Genomic DNA, 14,997 nt, shown 5'->3' with positions numbered 1-14,997 from the left:
ATATTTTTATAATTTAATATTAATTTAGAAGGTTTATTAATTTATTTTTGTGTAAGAAGTTAGTTTAGAGGTACTGTTGAATGTTTTATTACATTCCAAAGATAAACAATTCTAACAAACTTTTCTTGCTTTTATTTATTTGTAATAAAACACAAAAGGCTATAGGTTATCTGCCCATCACAGGTATTGCAACCCGATTTCTGGCGTTATACGACCCCGGACATATTGCTAACACGTTTTAACTGATAATACAATACATTCATAGGAACCTGAAGCGTTTTGAAGTTGCCTGACAGATGCTTTTCATACATTGTTTAAACTGATTTGGATTAGCCTAAACACTAGGATAGAAACTGTAAAAGAAATGATGATTAAAAACTCAAGATGGAAGTGATGAAAGTTCATCACATGCTGATTCAAGTGATATTTCATCATTTTCGAACACTGAAGGAGATTGATGAAGACAACTTCTTGATTTGCTTTAAACAAGTGATTCGTAGAAACCATCAAATCCCCGTCACACTAAAACATGCTCGCCCTTTCAGCCGTGGGAATGTTATAATTCAACAGTCAATCCCACTATTTGTTGGTAAAGAGTAGCCCAAGAATTGGTGATGATGAATAGATGCCTTCCCTCTAGTGTTACACTGCTAAATTAGACAACTAGTGCAGATAGCCCTGGTGTAGCTTTGCCCAAAATTAAAAAAACAAACAAACTATTAAATAACACCATTACTGAGCAAAGAACCATCTATTTCAAAAGATACAGAATCAAGATCCTTCTCTTCACCAGCTTTTAAATCTCGCTTCAGTTACTTCAATACAGCCATTCAATCAAGGGCAGCTGATGAGAACGGTTTCTCAAAAGTGAGACATTTTGAAAGAGCTGGATTGACATATAACAATTTTGAGAAGCTGATAGTGCTGAAATTAAACAATTAAAACAATAAAAAAATTGGAGAAATAATAAGGGATGTAATATATTCTAGTATTAGAGATTTAATAGCTCATATTAGCTCATTTATTATTACTACTGTCATAATATTCTTTTAGTTTTTGACATTATGTTCTCAAGTGCTATCACTGAATGTATCAAAGTTCATTATGTAAAACCATATATGTAGAGTATGTGTAATGTTATTTCATTATAAACTTTGTATGGATTACAATATAAGTTTCAAGATATTGTAATCCATAAAAAGTTTATAATGGATTACAATATGTTACTATTTACTTATGTTCGTAGTGAGATGTGCATATAAAGTATAGACCATATTACTTAATTATGCAAAATTATAGTAAGTATAATGGTAGCTTATTAATTAAGTGAAGAAATAAGACAATAAGAAAAACAGTATATATTCACACATACACTAGTTGGCCACTTCATAACGATTTATATCTTATAACAGGTTGAGCCATCATTTGTCTGAATAACAGCCACAAGACATGGTATAGAATCCACAAAGTGCTAGAAGAGATTCTGAAGGATTTTCCTCTATTCACTCATTAATATTGTACCATTCCATGAAAATTCGATTTTCAAGTTTATTTCTCACTTGCTTAATATGACCAAGATTCAGAGACTGTGAATGCCATGGGAGATGTCCTAGTTCACTATCATACACTTCAAATGAGGCATGCATAATGTTAGCACGTTGAATGAGAGCATTTTCATCTTCGGAGTAGCTGTTCTAATCTGAGTACACGTGAAGTCATAGATACGCTTAATTGGAAATTATGCTTAGATGCATAACTAATCAAATGTTGAAAAGGCTGCAGTGAGTGTGAGAAAAGAAATCCAATCTATGCATGTTTAATGGCATATTTTAACTTTAAAGATGGTATGTTTGAATTTGAAACCAGGAAAATACAGGTTGAGATTTTGCAAATTTAGGTCAAGTTTCTACAATTGAAGATGATTTATCTACATAAGTAACATTCTGTTGTTTTGTCATACGTTTTTGTGGATAAAGACAGCAGTATTAAAAATTATGCTGTGAAAGTGTATACTCAAATGGAGTTTCTTGGGCACATAGTGAACAGGAAAGTCCATCAATCCTGTAAAAATCACAGGTTTTATGGATTGCCCTACCCTGTAAAAGAAATAGATGCATACAGCTTTCTGATGTTTCCAAATATAATTGATTCTGTTGCAAATTTATTCAAGACAGCAACATTCTTGTTAAACCTGATCAAGGTTTATATGCATTTCATATAATGAAGACTGACCAAGCATTCTAGTCACTAAACCATGCTTCATTGGAGGTTCCAGTGATTATTCTCAACAATGTTGTCCATTTATCTTGGATACTGATGTTAGTGATAGAGGAATCAATGCAATATTGTCACAGATGCAATAAGATATTGTGTGAGTTATGAAAGATAAGTAACATATTGAAAAACTGGTAGCTCCTTATGTATACATGTGCATCTTCACTGTTAAAAAATAAGAAAAACAAATAAATATTTATTGATTATGCTGAAAAGATTAATGTTTTGAATTTTGCACAAATCTGTTCAAGGATTATCTGCACTAGCCATCCCAAATTTAGAAGAGATAGACTAGAGGAAAGGCAGTCAGTCATTACTGCCCACTGCCAACTCTTTTACCAACAAAAAGACGGATCAACTGTCGCATCATACACCCCCTAAACTGTAGGGCAAGTATGTTTAGTGTGATAGGGATTTGGACCTGTGACCCTCAGGTGCAGTCAACTGCCTTAACCAGTTGGCCATAAAATATATACAAACGTTATTTTAAACACTATCTGATTTTTGTTATTTACTATGTAAAATATTTAGAAGAGTAATTAAGAAGTCAGTAAGATTTATGTATTACCCTGTAATCTCTTGGGTACTCAGACCCTAGCTAATTACAATCTATATTCTTTATATGAACATTTGTAATAATATAAATATCTGCAGAAAATATCTAAAACTTATCCGGCATTTATACTTTCTGTACATGAAATTTGATTCCACTCATCAGTATTATACCATCAGAAGTTACCTGGTTCTACAATAATTGCATGTGTTCACAGCAAATTATAAAATGTTCTTGTTTGTTAAGCTAGATTAAATAAAGCCTCTGAAATAATAATGCAAATAATTACAGCACAAAATACATTCATTTTTTACAACTAGTCTAGACACGCACACAGATACCCACATTTCTTTTCTACCAACAGATTAAGACAAAATAAGAACACATCTTTGAATATGCTAAAGAATACATACAGTTATAGAGGAGAGATAAAAAATTTAAAGTATCTACAGTGTGAAATGTTTTTATGAAATATCAATTTGTCTGATGTAGATTAAAAGAAATAAATCTAGTTTAAAAGTCAGACATTGATACCTTTAACATAAAATACAGACATGGTACCAAAAATTTCATAATAACAATAACCAAAATTGCACACTTAATATACTTGTAAAAGACAGTTTAATGAAATGATTATCATTACAAAATTATGTAACCTAGTGTGAAAATATGATATCTGAATTTTAACAGCACAAAAATATATAGGAGCAGGGCATTATTAACACACTGTTCAGGAAAATTTACACAACAGAATAAGCTCATTCAGTATCAGCAGTGTACACATAAACAAAATCAAACAACTGAATAACAGAAAAGATAAAGCATATGTGTACTTGGGTCCATTACAAAGACCAGTAAGATAACTTTTGGATGAATTGCAAAAAATTTAAGAATTACCTGATCAAATTCAACCAATATAGTTTTAAGAATAGGTTATTTGATAGTTTGTTTGTTTGAAATTAAGCACAAAACTACACAATGGGCTATCTTTGCTCTACCAACCATGTGTATTAGTGATGTGAGTATGCAAACACACTGCTCTGCCACTGGAGGGCATTTCTAGAGAGACAAATCATGGCTGTCTTGGTTACTGTCAAATTCTGAAAAATAAAACTGAATGTTTATTTCACTTAAATCTAGAAGAAACTGCAAATTTTAAACTAATTTTTTTAGATGTTTTTCCTTTGTGCAGGAACTAAAATGTTTTTGTTTATAATCTGATACCATAAAATAGTTAAATAAGGTTACATTTATGTTTGTTTTTTTCCAGATAATTTTATTTTCATTATTTAAGAAATAAAAAGATTACATAATGTTAAATAATTAAATATTCACTGCATTAAGAGCACAAAATCAGTGGAAAAATGGTGCAAAAAACACGTTTTTATATCTCACAGAGTTGAATCTACACATTTTCCAAAACCAGTAAAAATCAAAATAAAACTATTACCTATGTTTAATTTTTCACAGGCAGACAAATGCTTGGCTACATGACACAAGAAAAACTATAACACAAAAGTACAAAGATTTGGAAAAACAAAAATAGTTATATTTTAATACACCACTTTCACATAATTTGCATTTAGTATTTTGAACTTAGGTTAAACATTTCTCTCATGACTCACATTAAAAAAAAATAAATACCATATACATTAAACTTTTATGAACGTAAAGGCAGTAGAAAATAATGTTCAGTCAACCTAAGTACAAATATTTTGCACTTAACTATGTGCCAAGATTTTTAGAAAAATGGTTCTTAATAATTATTTCATGATTTAAACTACTGCACGCTAATGAGCTTATATATGAACTTGTTCTACTAAAACTACTGAATCATCATTTGGACATCTGACTTTCCACTTTTGTGTGAAGAGTCAATTTGGTGGGTGTGATGGCTGGTCTCACTAGAGGTGGGGGTTGATGAAGCACATTCTTTGGAGGAGTGGATCTGTCAAAAATTGATAAAGGATTTGTTTTTGTATTCTAAATACTGATTTAAAAAACTGAAATTTCTTACATAATATTTTAAAAAAATTAAAAATCTTGAGCTGTTTATTTCTAAAGCTAAAAAGCTTATCAGCTCTCACTACATTTATCTGTATAAAATGTGTAAATTATATAAAATCAGTAAACTCTCAAGTTTTATAATTTTTTTGCTGCTAATTATTATTAGAAAAATAAACATGTTATGAACTCTATATTTATTTTAACAAATTCAAGTAAATTGCTAAAGTACATTTTGAATAGCTAACTGAACTATCTCTAATGGTGCACAATTTAATACATATTAACCTGATAAACTAACTCTGACTATGAGACTGGATATATTGCAAAAGTTTAACAGTAAATTTTGCATGGCTTTTCTACACAAAATATCAAGATTTTAAGTTAAGTATAAATTTGGTCATGAAATTTTTCTTTCAGAACATTTATTATCCAACATGGAAAGTAATTTTCATTTGAATTATTTCTATAACCTCTGAGATAATTATCATGTTTATTTGTATTTTGTTAAAGAGAAACTTTATATTTTATCTGTTATTTTCTCTACCTTGACACTGTGGGGTTGGTCAATTTGACTGACCCCATAACCGCCATAAAAAATTATAAATCTAAATGACCTTTTTTAGACCTACAATGACAGCTACTTGTAACATGAAATCACAAATGTTTACTATACATAGCTTACGTCTGGAAAAAATATACATAATATATTTACTAATTTGTTTGTTGTATTGATCTTTGGACTGTTTCTGACTAATAACACTGCCATACAAGTTGTAAATCATACAATACCCATTACCCTATTGAATAGCATAAAACTGGCCTTTACAAAATATAAATGTCTTATTCTTCTTTGTCTTAGTACTAGAATACCAGTATTTTGTAAAATTCACTCGCATTTCAGTTGTTATACATCACACAAGTACATATATTATTACTTTTATCAAATATATTCTTCAATTTCAGTTTTTTTGCAACTGCACATTCAATAATAATGAAAAGAAAACAATAATCTTGACCATAAATATTTTTATGAAGTTTTTTTTTGTATTTGTGTGTCATACATCCAAAGTCTTGTCAAACATCGCATGTGAAAGATGTAAAAAAACAAACAAACAAACAATGAATTACTAAACTGATATCACAAGAGTATAATGTAATTTATCAGGTTTCCTAATCAAGCATGTCATCTTTTCACACTCTGCAACAGTGATGATGGCTTTACCAAAAAAATACTTCAGGAAGACTGACAAAATTATGAAGTTCAAAATGAGCACTTCTATTGGATATAAATATGTACTTAAAAAAAGTAGATGCAGCTATTTTGGTAGATTCACTAAATACAATATCTTAGTGAACAGAAAAGGTATGAGGATCTTATTTTATATCCTAGCTTGTCAGTATTGGTAAACTGTGTTCCCAGTTTGTTTGAAGCTGTAGAATTTACATTTTATGATGCTAACAATAGAAGTTGAGCAAATACAGAAAACAATGTAAAATGTTACACAAAAAAATCTATAGTTTCCAAATTTGCCAGGTTTTTATGTACATGTTGGCATGATTCTTTACAGTCGGTGCCTGTGATTTGGCAGTAACTTTCAACAATAAACAAACAGCATATAATCTATTTGTTTTAAAATAATGTATTAATGGGACCCTCACAAATCAGTGGTGGACATTTTTGTTGAAAAGCAATAACAACAACAAAAACTACCCAATCTTGTTTTTCTTAATTTGAACTGAAATTATTTGGACATTTTTCTGGCTAAAAATAAGGCATTTCTCACAATCCTTTAGTGATGGGGCTATGCAAGGTGATTTTACTGAAATCTATCAGCACATCACAAGCTCAACAGCCAAGCACAAGAAGCATGGAAGTTTCCAAATCATACACAGAGGTATTCAGGAACTGTGTAGAACCACCTTTGTAGATACTGTGCAGTAAGTCAAGTACAATAGTATGTCTGTATCTAGTTTAAAAGTGTTACTGTTTGCTCATCCTATTGCTGACTATCATGATGTAATGACCTTCTCTATCGAACTGCAGCTGAAATCATTTGTATCTCAGTTCAAAGCTAAACATAAAAAGGTAATAGCAGAACCATAAAAGATTATCAATTGCTTAATTAATGATGCTTAGAATGTGGCTTTATTGATTTATTCCGAATTTATTCCTGGGGTAGACTTTAGTACTAACTAGTATGAAGACTTCAGAGTGATGTACTTCATTTGAAAATACATCAATTAACAAATGAAAACTTATTTCAAAATTGTTTAAAAAACCCCCATCCAAAACCACTCTTTTTGAGTTACTGGACTGAACTTATCTTTAATATTCAACAAACTAATGTAAATACACGACTTCTGAAAGTTGTGTTAAATCAAGTCAAGAATATATATACAAATGTTTGTTAGACAGTTAATTACCACAGTTGTATTCAGAGCTTTAAATAATTGTATCTTTTTCTTAAAGTCCACAGAAGCTGCTTCAGTTACTTGAGAACATAATTAACAACACAACTTATTTTCCTCTGCTCTGTTGTTTACAACAGTTGTATCAGTTTTAAGTAACAGTTTCTTTTCATCTAAAGTTCACACTGATTGGTTAAGTTACTTTCAAACAGAATTGACATGAGAAATTCTTCTTCTCTACTCTGTTGTTACAATACAGTCTGTAATTATTACACTTAAAACACGCCAAAATATATTCTTTTACAGCTAAACTCACTAACACTTAACTTGGATTTATCTAATTTAATAACTAATTCACACTACATTACCCATGTGTATTTTATAACCTTACTGAGGACTAGAACTTTCCACACACTACAAGATTGTCATGTAATAATACCTGATCAAAAGAATGAGAAAAAATTAAAAGTTTCTGGCAACATGATGTAATAATAAAATCAAAACCAATTCACAATATAAGATTTGTACTACTACTTACACAAGCATGTGATAAATTATCACTTTTAAACATAATTACATTTAACACTTGCACTATACTTAAGTTAAAACAGTTGTGTATATGCAATATGATTTTTTAAAAATGTTTTCTTAGTTTGTAAGAAAATCAGTAATCTATAATAATAAAATCTGCTTTTTGCTCATTATTATTCTGTTCTTTACATTTCTCAATTAAATAAAAAATTATTTGCTACAATACTACCATTAGTATAAAAAAGTAGGTTCATCATCAACAGAAAAAAAGAACCAGATAAGTATGTTTTTCTTGTATATTACTTATTATAATCAAATGAATTAAAATGCAAAAACAGGAAACTTTTTATGTTAGTTAAGGTTAGATTAGGTGATATAAATAATAAATAATTATTAAATTTTTTTTTTTAAGATATGCTCTTGTGCAATGTAATTCAAGTTTACTGTGAACTGAATATTCACTAAGTGATTTACAACTTATTATGATAGAGATAGTTAAGGTTCAAAAACAATAAAATTTAAGTAGAAATAGAAGTTCACTATTATGAGTTTAAAAATATTTATGATAAACAAAGGTAGTTTCACATGACAATTTGAAGCCATTCTAGAAATAAGGAAAAAAGGTGACTTAGACTTTTATTTCAATTTCTTCTGGAGATTGTGCAGTCAGCCAAACTTACCAACCTTGTACAAAGTTGGGGAACAGAAAATAACAGATAAAATATAAAGTTTTACTGAAAATAAAATGTCTAAAATCTGTTTAGAAGGTTTTAATGATTAAACAAATAAAAACAGATTTTTGAGACTAGTACTTTTAATCTTAACATGGAAATCACTTAGCATTGGACCAGCATATAGAAATCTATGTATATTTATGAACAAATCCTAATAAAAATATTTCATTAATAAGTCAGATTTTTTGTGTACAAAAGACTTGCAATGTTTAATAAAAATCTGTCAACTTTTGTGAAGGTACCCTACATAGAAAAGTGGTTACAATGTCAGTCAATTAAACAGATCTTATTGGAAGAGTTATTAATTGTGTTGTATACAAGTGAGACTCCTTCTATAGAAGCTGAACAAAAATACAAGTTTTACCATTTTTAAAATTTCCTTTGCAAATATTATTCTAAATACATTTTACAAATTAAACTTCAATTTTCAAACATTTTTGAGTAATAAAGAAATAACAGGATTATTATATTTACTTAAGTTTTAAAATACAATATACATTTGACACCTGAAAAGTGCTAATATGTTCATATAGAGCTACTGTGTACACACTACACATATGGACAGCAGCAATCCTTGAATATCTTACCTAGGTGACAGCTGAGGAACGCTTGAAAGATAAGGTTTAGAGACAGGCTGTACTGGTGCTAAGAGTTCAGATGGTTTCACAAGTGGAGGTGGGGGTCCACTAATTGCACCATTATTAGTGGGGGGTGTCTGGACAGGTAAATCTGGAGAAGTAGTTCCTTTCTGTTCAATAGCCATCTTAAAACAGAAAACCATGGGCTCAATTAAGCAAAAGTACAAGACAGTAACATTAGTGAATAGTATCTGACAGAATGTATTTGTAATGAAAAATCAAACTGCACACAGACACTGCTAGATATCTTCAACAACATATTTATCACCAGCACACTTTTAATTACACTTCTTAACTTAATAAACCTTTATATAAATATTTAAAGAGCTGTACATTTTACCTTTGTCTCAATTTTAAACATTTTATTGTACTATACTATAGAATATATTGCATGAGTCAATAATAATACAGGCTTGTAATGGTTTTATTGTCTTGAAACAATGAGAAACACACCGTTAGTACATGTACACCATTAACAGACTATAACATGCCATTTCTGCATAGTATTGGAACATGCATGCACTTTGATGCTATTTTTTTCTTTTGAATATTATTTACTTGTTACCATGATTTCAGGCTATAAAACTTATTTTCTCCAGAGAAATACTTTTACAGGTACAGAAAGTGTGAAACATGGTTTATACCATACTTTTCACAATAAGGTTCACTGGTTTATTACAACAATAATGCTGAATTAATACCAATGCTAGGAACTGCAATTTATGAACTGAATGAGTGGCAACTGTTCACTGATTTCTTCAAAAGAAATCTAAAAGATGTTCTCCTAAACAATGGTAATATATATGCACCTGTTCCTACTGCTTGTTTGGTTGACTGGAAGGAAACTTACAAAAATCTCTAGGTTCTTAATAAGGTCAAATACAAAGAACATGGTTGGCTACTTTGTGAAGACTTAAATGTTGTTTGTATTGTTGTTTGAAAACCAATTCAATGTCTCAAAGTTTCCATGCTTTTTTGTGTGAATGGGACAGCAGAACATGAAACCAGTAATGGACAGTGAAACAATGCTTATGTATTGTCAGCCTGATATCACAACTGAAAAACATTCAACATGAAAATTTTGTTGACACAAATAAAGTCCCATTACCTCCACTTCACATAAAACTGGGCTTGATGAAACAGTTTGTAAAGACCTTAGACAAAGATAGCAACTGTCTCACATATCTACGTGGGCAATTCCCAGTTTTTCCAGAAGCGAAACTTAAAGAAGGGATTTTTGTTGGGCCTCAGATAAACAGTTCAAAAGGACAACGAGAAAAGTTGAAAAATGAAGCATGGATTATCTTTAAAAATGTTATTGACAAAGTTTTAGGAAGCAACAAAGACAAAAATTATGATAATATTGTCAACAACATGCTTGATAAACTTAAAGAGCTTGGTTGTAATACAAGCTTGAAAGTTCATTTCTTACATTTACATACTGACTACTTCCATCAAATTATTGGTACCATCAGTGAAGAACAAGAAAAAAGGTTCCATCAACATATCAGAGAAATGAAGAGGAGGTATTAGGGAAGGTGAAACATCAACATGATGGCTGATTACTGCTGGTCATTAAAATGAGATGCTCCACACATAATAAATAAAATGAAAATCACAATACACACTATTAACACTGAAATACATATATTTCACATTAAAAAATAACGATGAATGGGAATATATATAAATTTGTTTGACATCAATATTCTTCTCTTTTCTTCAGTTTGTTTGTATTTTTGTTAATAAATATAATAATAATAATAAATATTCACTGTGTTAAACAAAATAATAATTTGATCTAAGTAAGTTTTTTTCCTATTAGTAAAAAATCCTTATGCAACAGAAAAAGTAACTGATATTCACTTAGGAGGTTCTCAGGATTATGCAAATGAAATTTGAAAACTATATTTTGGAAAAACGTATTGTTATACTCTTATTGTTTTGTTGGGTATATGAGAAGCTACTTTGGTAAAGACCTATAAATTTAGTGATAAAGGTTGTAAGTGGATATTTAAAAAATAATTACAAATTAGATACTTGCAAGTTCAAAACTATTCTCAAAAAGTATAAGTGTGTTTGTGTTTGTCTTATAGCAAAGCCACAAAGGGATATCTGCTCAGCCCACCGAGGGGAATCGAACCCCTGATTTTAGCGTTGTAAATCCGAGACATACCGCTGTACTAGCGGGGGGCAAAAGTATAAGTAAATTGTAATTTGATATATCCCTTACCTATGAACTAATTATTAAACTTGACTGCATAAAGATGCAGTTAAAAGTATCATTTCTGTGTACATGTAAAAAAGGGATAGTACAGACTTAGAAAAGATTTCAATTTCTTATAGTTATGTAATTATCATAACCTACATGTATAAAATAAAGAATAAATCAGGCACCTTTTCATCCTTATCCTGATCATCAGTGGTTATCCCATGCTCAGCCTCATACTCCTTGATCACTGCATCAAGATTGAATCGGCGACGATAGTTAGCAAAGAAGTTACGAACATGAGCCTCATTCTTATTTCCTATAACTTCAGCTATAGCTTTGAAATCTTTACCATACTTTCTAACTCCTGAAAATAAAGATTTAAAAATGTGCTATAAATATTAAAGTTGCTTAAACAATTCATTTATATCCTTGTTTCCAGTTTTGAAAGAATTATCATACATTAAAGACACTTCTGTTAATTTAATACTCTTGATACGTAAAATGAGACAATTCTTTTTGTGATTTATTCTATTGAAGATGATGGAATTATTTCCACAGAAACATAGTTTTTAAAGTTTGTTTTTAACTTATATTTTTTACACATTACAAATAAATTATTCTGCAAGTAAAAAACATTAATGTTTCATTCTATTAATTTTTATTTAAAATTTAATACTCTGATAAAATAATTTATATCTAGTTTCAAAAAAAATTTTAAATCTTCTCTATGCCAAAAATTCATCTATAATTTCAAGATCCCCACAGAAAAATTCCTTGGCTTTCCCTGATGACTGTTTTTTTTTCCAAATTATCAATACCCTTCAGTCACCCCTCACAGACATGCCTTTGCCACCAAACACACTTCGATATTCACAACTGTTTCCAATTAAGTTTAATGGAAGATTTATTATAAAGATAGTTATAAGCATAAGAGTTACATTTAGTTATTTTTAGAAGCAACAGTTCATTGAAGATGTGTTTACATAACTGTTTACAAACGATACATTATGTAGTTCAACTGTAGTTACTTGAGCCTTCTGAGTTTTCTCATTGTTTAAATTGAGTATTATTGTTACTGCATCATAATATCTAATAGTGTATGAAATGTTCTAGACTTCTGTCAGAGTATAAACCTGTGTTGGAAATTTGGTTGAAGCTAAATCTACACTGTGAATTTAGCCATCAAAAGTACATAGTAGTGATTTTTAATGGAAAATTATCACAGACTGTATTATAATAACAGAATAGAGAAGAATAACTTATCTTGTTAATTGAATTTTAAATTAACTGAACCAGTCTGTGTAGAGTTTGATGAAAACAGAAAATTATTTAACTTCTTTCATTGCACAACACTATAGACTATATAGTAAGTTTATGATAATGACTACAGTTAGTAATAAGATAGAAAAAAAAAAAGAGTAAAAATATATAAACATTCAACTTAAGCTTAAAAAAATTGATATTCACTAAAGAGAAAATATGGTTTATGTAAATTAAAATTTAAATTTGTATATTGGAAAAGGCACTTTTTTATACTTGTGTTATTGGCTATGCAAGAGGCTACTTGGGTATAGACTCTTAGAGTTAAAGCTCTGGATATTTGTATATATGTTTGATTTGTTTTAATATATTACTTTGAAACAAATGGACTGTGTTCTGTTTGTCTATTGTTGAAATTTATTATAATGACTTAGACACCCACTATAAAGAATGTGGCCTAAACATAAAATATGATACAAATATAATGCGAAATAAACAATTTCAAATTTGCTTATATTGATAATTAAAAATTACAAATAATCAAAAACAACCATTTTACTATTTTAAGTCTTAAGACTTATTGATGTGTTACTGGAAGCAAAATAAAACACAATTTACTGAAATTATTTATATCACATTAGAAGTTACACAACACTGATACAAACAGAAATTCAATTTGCACGTACATGAGACACACTTAACAAAAACAGGTATATTCTTAACCAACATAAGTACACAAACAATTAATATATAGGCAGGTATTCTGAACATAAACAAGCACCTTCTCAAACTTCTGAGGAAAAGTAAGTTTAAACACCTAATTCGTTAGACTAAATGGTAATCTGGTTAAGAAGATATTATAATTTTCAAACAAGATTTTACTACAGTTCTTCTACATAGACTCAGAAAATGTAAATAGTATAGTTTTGCATGAGCAAAAGGATTTAAAAAATGTGACAGAAAACATTAACATGTAATAATATAAAGTTTTATTCTATGCTACTAGAAGGAAACAATACTCATTTTTTAACTTGATTTTTCACTTTAATTAAGTTAACTGTGAAAAACATCTGTTCATTTCAACATTGTCTAACTTTTCCACAGGGCAAATTATGACCATTTCTCCCTGATCCCTGGGGACTCTTAATCCTTTGATTTTTTTTATCTGGACATATAATAACAACAGACTTCTAGTTGCTTGAATCATACATTTTTAGAATTCAAATGAGTTTCAGACTTGCACTTAAACCTGAAATAATGAAAGTTTTTCCTTGCTGAGTTCAAATTCATGCTGCCAACTAAAGTACTGACTCATATTTCTGAATGTGTTTTATGCATTACACAACATGAATCACTTATCACCATCCACATTATTTATTATGTATTTATCAGGGGATCTTACATAAACTCTGCTTTCTCACCATAATTTATAATTTATTGAAAGTAGAAGCTGTAATGAAAATTTGGTTGTGAGGAGAAAGAAGGAAAGATATTTCAAAAGTAAGTAGCTATTTGAAATACAAAACATGCAAGACTTTCCTCTTAAACAGCAAAAGCCAGAATACCCACATCATATAAACCAAATCATATGAGAAACCCAAAATCATAAATATAAAAGCTACAGGGAAGGAAAATCAAACCTAGACTACATCAAATGTCCAACCAAGCAAAGTAAGAGTAGAATCCAGAACCAAACAAATAATTTAGATTTGAAGGAAATTGAGTGAAGTGAACTAGTTTTTAAAAACAAACTGGACCTAAAAAACACACCCAGAAATCAGGTTTTCTGTTAATTGCCCATGAATGTCCTTTATTCAGGCAAAGGGATGAATCATATGAGCAACAACTTTGTAATCACAATTCTGTTAAAAGATTTAACCTTTGTTTTAAATTAATTAATAAAACATTTTGTTATCCTTTTATAGAACTGGAAAAACGAAAAATTAGTTCTAAAAACATAAAAGATATATTAAGTTTCTGTATTTATAATTATATATTCTTCAATAAAAAGTTTTTAAACAAGTAATAGAATTTCCAATGGGAGCTAACTATTCTACTTGTATAGATAATTTATAGCTTTACTATTATGAGAATATATTTATTGAAAATCACACAAATCCAGATATTTTCACCTTAACTTAGATATATAGTTGATCTAATCAGTATAAATAATCCTGAAATAATGTTATTAACACTATTTATCCAATGGATTTAGATACAGAAAATACTTCAATATGTATTGCAGAAATACATTATTTAGATTTAGAAATTAAAATTGATCAGAATATAAATGTAAATATTTTTTTATGAAAGGAAATATTTTACCTCTTAATGGTAATGTACCATACCCTACTGTTATAAGCATTATAACTTTGCAGT

At 29.3% G+C, this 14,997-nt stretch overlaps 1 protein-coding gene across 7 annotated transcripts in view; it reads right to left on the bottom strand.

Annotated features, from left to right (window-relative positions):
- Nucleotides 1–4,082: 4,082 nt before the first annotated feature.
- Nucleotides 4,083–14,997, bottom strand: part of LOC143222977 (REST corepressor 1-like) — a 50,216-nt gene continuing 39,301 nt past the window's right edge. For all 7 annotated transcript variants that reach the window (XM_076450276.1, XM_076450277.1, XM_076450274.1 and 4 more), the window contains 3 exons: nt 11,544–11,722; nt 9,096–9,271; nt 4,083–4,775 (listed from right to left, as the gene is read on the bottom strand). In XM_076450276.1, coding sequence (XP_076306391.1) covers nt 4,664–4,775; nt 9,096–9,271; nt 11,544–11,722 — 467 coding nt within the window. In that variant the 3' untranslated portion in view covers nt 4,083–4,663. The remainder of the gene's footprint in view (nt 4,776–9,095; nt 9,272–11,543; nt 11,723–14,997) is intronic.

This window comes from Tachypleus tridentatus, chromosome 8, assembly GCF_004210375.1.
Source record: "Tachypleus tridentatus isolate NWPU-2018 chromosome 8, ASM421037v1, whole genome shotgun sequence".
In the NCBI taxonomy this organism is placed as follows: Eukaryota; Metazoa; Arthropoda; class Merostomata; order Xiphosura; family Limulidae; genus Tachypleus; species Tachypleus tridentatus.
The sequence above is the reverse complement of the archived record's forward strand: the minus strand, read 5'-3'. Positions and strand labels throughout refer to the sequence as shown.